Source organism: Puntigrus tetrazona, chromosome 13, assembly GCF_018831695.1.
Source record: "Puntigrus tetrazona isolate hp1 chromosome 13, ASM1883169v1, whole genome shotgun sequence".
In the NCBI taxonomy this organism is placed as follows: Eukaryota; Metazoa; Chordata; class Actinopteri; order Cypriniformes; family Cyprinidae; genus Puntigrus; species Puntigrus tetrazona.
Genome location: NC_056711.1, coordinates 10,228,657 through 10,233,445, shown reverse-complemented (window position 1 = coordinate 10,233,445; position 4,789 = coordinate 10,228,657). Strand labels below are relative to the sequence as shown.

Genomic DNA, 4,789 nt, shown 5'->3' with positions numbered 1-4,789 from the left:
ATACAGTATAACGCAACACTGGAACTCGCACGAGATTTATATTGCAGCAGACATTTACGCGGATATCGTTGGGCAGGATTGCTTTATGTAATTTATACACGATAAAAACAAAAATACACTGCCAAAACATGGCTCAAAATGAGGACCATTATCAAAATAAATTCAAATGGTGCGTGTGCTGAATCTATTTCTACTGCAAAACATTTTCAACATTTTTCCAATCAGAATTCAAAGACCTGTCACGTGACTTGGGACACTGAACAAATAAAACAACTGCTTTCTACTGGAATAAAAGCACAATTTTTCCTGTGATGCAAAAAAGGAAATGAAAACTGTTGATTTGGTGCTCCAAAGAAAATTGTATTATTAACATTGAAAACATCTGTGCTGTGAAAATGACAATTTATGTCCATGAATCCCATATTTTTCAACTCTGATGAATACAATTTTCTAAAGCAACAGGATTTATAAATGTCAATAATATTGTTAATGTCTGGTCAATTTAAAGTGTCCTTGTTCGGCAACATGTTTTATTTCTTCCTAAGTTACCATTGATAACTGATCTTACAGCAAAACCTTATTGGTAGTGTAGGGGNNAAAAAAAAAAAAAACAACCATGCAACAACTGGCAACAACTGTTACCAAGAAATACATTTTCTCACACCGTAGAGTTTTTTGTTATATTGCCTACCCAAGACGAAAAAATAAGTGCTGAAAAGATATTTAGATATGGAAGTAAAGCTTTAACTTGTTAGGTCTAACTCTCAGCACAAGTCAAACACCTTTACTCCACAGTGCCTGACAGTAACACCCCCCCATCGTCTGTACAGAACAGAGCGTGGACCCGAGACCACGATGACTCAGAACATTAGTCTCAAGCTCTGAGGTAAGAAGCTGTTTATGGCCTAGTCTGCAGGTGGTCTGTGTGGCGTTACTCTCATAATGAGTAGAGTCAGTCCTGGACGACAANGGATCAATTTAATTTGGGTTCCTTGTCTGTGCAAAATGACTGACCATATCATATGAACAGCAAGAACAGAATGATAGGTAAGTGTTACATGATGAGACAAACACCTAAACATCTGTCGCATGTACTTTTATGCCATGTGTGTAAACAAACTCACCGTCTCGTTTCCAAAAAGGATGTCCACGTAAGGTATAACCTTCATCAGGGCCTCCTTGAAGAACTCACAGATGAATGGAGCTGACAGATTTAAGCAGAAGATCTTGTTGCTTTCAGAAGCGTGTTTGGCTACCTTCAGGATCGACTCCAAGGACACGGTCAGGAAAAACCCTCAGAAGAAGGCAAAAATGATTGTCAAACATCATGCAGTTTGAGACTGGTTTTAGTTATTATTTCACATTTGTTCGTTTAAACCCACATACAAATGCTATATCAGTAAATCTCAGCATTACAACACAACTGGAAGAAAGGGAAAAATACATGTTCCTCCTCCAAGTGGAGTAAACATGGCTAAGCTTGATATAATGGAGAGTATGATGAGGCACAAATAGGATTAAGGTTTTAGGAGATGAGAATGAATGATGACAAATAGAGTCCATAATTGCACTGGTGCTTCTGTCAGAGAGCAGGGAGAGTTCACAGAGACAATCCAATACAACAAAGGGCACCTTGGCCCACCTCCCCACATAGGGACAACTGCAAGGTCACACGGCTCTCCGAGGAGCACTTACGCATCTCGTTTATGCCTGTGCTGAGGGCTCTCTCTGAGCAAACATAAAAAATATGCATACGACGATTTACCTTCCTTTTACACACTGGAGGAGCCAAAAACCAAAACGTTTTAGTTGCATACAAAGACTTCTAGTTTAGTTCTATTTGGAAGTGAATTAAAAGTCTTTTTACTTATTTTTGAAATTACAAAAAAGAGAGTAAATTTTATTATTGATTACATAGTATTCACACATTATTATTATTCAATAATGCAGTATTATTCACTGATTAATCTTTTGATCGTTCCCTCCTAAAACAGCCTACTGCTTATATACACTCAGAAAGTTTTTCAGTTTCCCTTTCACCTAATATATATTTACTTGAAGTACCCCTGAGATTTTAAAATAAATATTGTAATAATTTAGTTAATAACATTTGCAACTTCACATTGAGCAATGGTAATATGCAGGTAACACACACACACACACNTCACATTGTTAATTACAACAAATGGATTATATTTTCTTGTTCTTATTTTTCATATCAATAAGGTACAAGATTTAACTTTAAATTTAAATCCATGTGATAGATAAAAAAAAAAAAAAAAGTGTAATCAAAAAAAGTGATTACCTAAAATGTGCAATAATGTGTTCTAACTATACGCAGCATGCTGAAAAAGACATCTTTTTCATGTAGATCTAAGTTGTTGTTCTAACTAGCAGCAATGGTTAAATTTGTAAAAATGTTTTCCATTTCAATGACATCATGCCTGGAACAACAACATATACACTGTACAGCAATCTGATTATGATTATGTGTTTTATTCAAATGAATGTATCTAATGTCTAATGTGAGTTTGCATGATCTTATAGCTGTACTAAAAGCAACACCATATAGTTTACCTCAGACATTGAAAATAAATGAAAGCAAAGATGGGCTAAAAACTGTGAATTTAATCCAAACAAAAAAAGTAATATAATGGATTATAATTTGTAAGTAATCTCTGACTGGGAGAGTGCCCTAGCAAAGCAAAATAATAGTGTAATTTGAAAATACAATAATACTTACATATAGTTTAGTGTCAAAACCCTTCCCCAAAATATTATTAAATTACACCATGATACTTCAATAGGTAATTAGGTAATAGGTACCTATTATTAATAAACATTGGTAAATAAACAAAAACCTATATATTGTATATAACATATATATAAAATAAAACATAATTATATATTTTATGTAATAAAAGTATCCAGCAGTATCCAGCATTAGACTGTAATATATAATAGTTAATTATATACCAAAATGCGAAAAACAACAACATTGCCATGGTCCTCAATACATCTTCATAATCACAATTACAAAAACTTTTTTTTTTTTTTTTATGAATTATGTGATATTTGTAAGCCATCCAAAAACAGTTTGTCAAGTGTATTATAGTCCCAGAGAGGCAATTTGAAGACATGATGTGATTTTCCCCTCGCTTGCATAGCACGGCCTAAAAGAGCCATTTGAGCCCAGTGTGATGGCTGCTCTCCAGCCTTTGTTCCAGAAGGACAGGAGTAGAAAAAAAAACAAAAAAAACATGCTTGCATCTGATGAAGTGGAAAACAAAGGTCTTGTCTGGACTCTTCTTACCGAGAAACAAGAGAGGCTCCTCAGTTCATTGTGTGAATGAATACAGAGCTGGTAAGGAAACACCTTCACGTTTAAACCTGAAACCCTACACTGGCCCTGTTCCTTCGATACAGTTCTTCTTGCACTGAGAGAATAATTCAGAGATACAGTGCAGGTGAGATTAAGGGGGATAGGAGGACAAGGAGAGGGAGAAAATAGAAAATAGAGAGAGAAACACAATAGAGAGAGTGTGTGAACGAGAGAAAGGTGCACTGCTAGAGGAGCGCTGGCTTTTACTAACGCTCAGAGCACTCCATTAAAACAGATGAGGCTTTTGTAGCTGAGAGTGGAGAGAAGTGACCTTCATGTGTTTAGTGTGACTGTGTCAGCTATTACACCGTTCACACACAGGAATCTGAGAGGCTTGTTCTGCCATCAGTCCTTTGGGCATACACTCCTGACTACAGATGACGACATCACCTATCTGAGGTACAGTAAACAGATTAAAAGAAACCTGGAATATGACCAATAAACAGCAAATATAAAATGAGATACTATTTCTGCCCTTCACACAGAAAAAAAAAAAGTTCATGGGTTCATGCGGAGGCAAAAGACCAAAAAAACAAAACAAAAAAAAAACCAACCTAAAAACTAAACTCCCCCAAAAAACCACACCGTCAGTGAAAAAAAATTACAGAGGTTTTTTTAATATATTTTTACATTTCTAAATTTTGATTGTTTAATTTTATTAAACACATTTTTATATTTATTTTTACATTATGCTATATACAATTTAGTATTTACATTATAAAATATAAAAACTAAATAAATGTAAAAATATAAACAATATATGTGTAAATTGTATAAATAATATATTATTTTTATGGTGTATGCAGTGCACTAAAATAACATTATAAAATATTTCACAGAAGCTGTAAAACATGTATGTGTTACAAAATACAATTATATTAGTTATAATTTAATACAATAATAACGACAATTAAATAATTATTAATTGCTAAATAAAAACATAAGTGATTATTAAAGGGCAATCAAATCACTCACAATTTCCAACCAAACTGTGCAAAATACACCAAAACATTTAGCTGTAACCAACCTGACTTAATAATAAAAAAAACAAACAAACAAAAAAACTTAATGCCTTTGAGAACGAACATTATAGTGGTTATACTGGCTCAGACCCAACAGCATCCTGGGTAGCTTTAGATGCTGTCTGTGCAGGGGTAATGGACCATCCGTGTGTACGTCTCTCAGCATTACCCCCGTCATTAGCACACCTCGGCTATGATGTGCGAGCATCGTTGGGGAGAATCAGCCCACTGCATTATTGGAACTTTAATGTTGGTGTGTTTGAAGTTGGAGAGATGGCCAGAGGGAAGCTGCTTTAATGGATGTGCCGCTCTCTTTCCTCCCTGAACCCGACTCTACCAGCACTGCCACTTCACAGCTTTCTGAGGAGGAACTTTTTTTTTTTTT

The 4,789-nt window shown here is 34.9% G+C and overlaps 1 protein-coding gene across 1 annotated transcript in view; it reads right to left on the bottom strand.

The window, feature by feature from the left end:
* The window catches only part of LOC122356813 (adenosine kinase-like), a 44,613-nt gene that overhangs the window by 16,280 nt on the left and 23,544 nt on the right, over nt 1–4,789 (bottom strand). Inside the window, exon 7 of the mRNA XM_043255884.1 lies at nt 1,125–1,294. Within this exon, the coding sequence (XP_043111819.1) occupies nt 1,125–1,294 (170 nt within the window). The remainder of the gene's footprint in view (nt 1–1,124; nt 1,295–4,789) is intronic.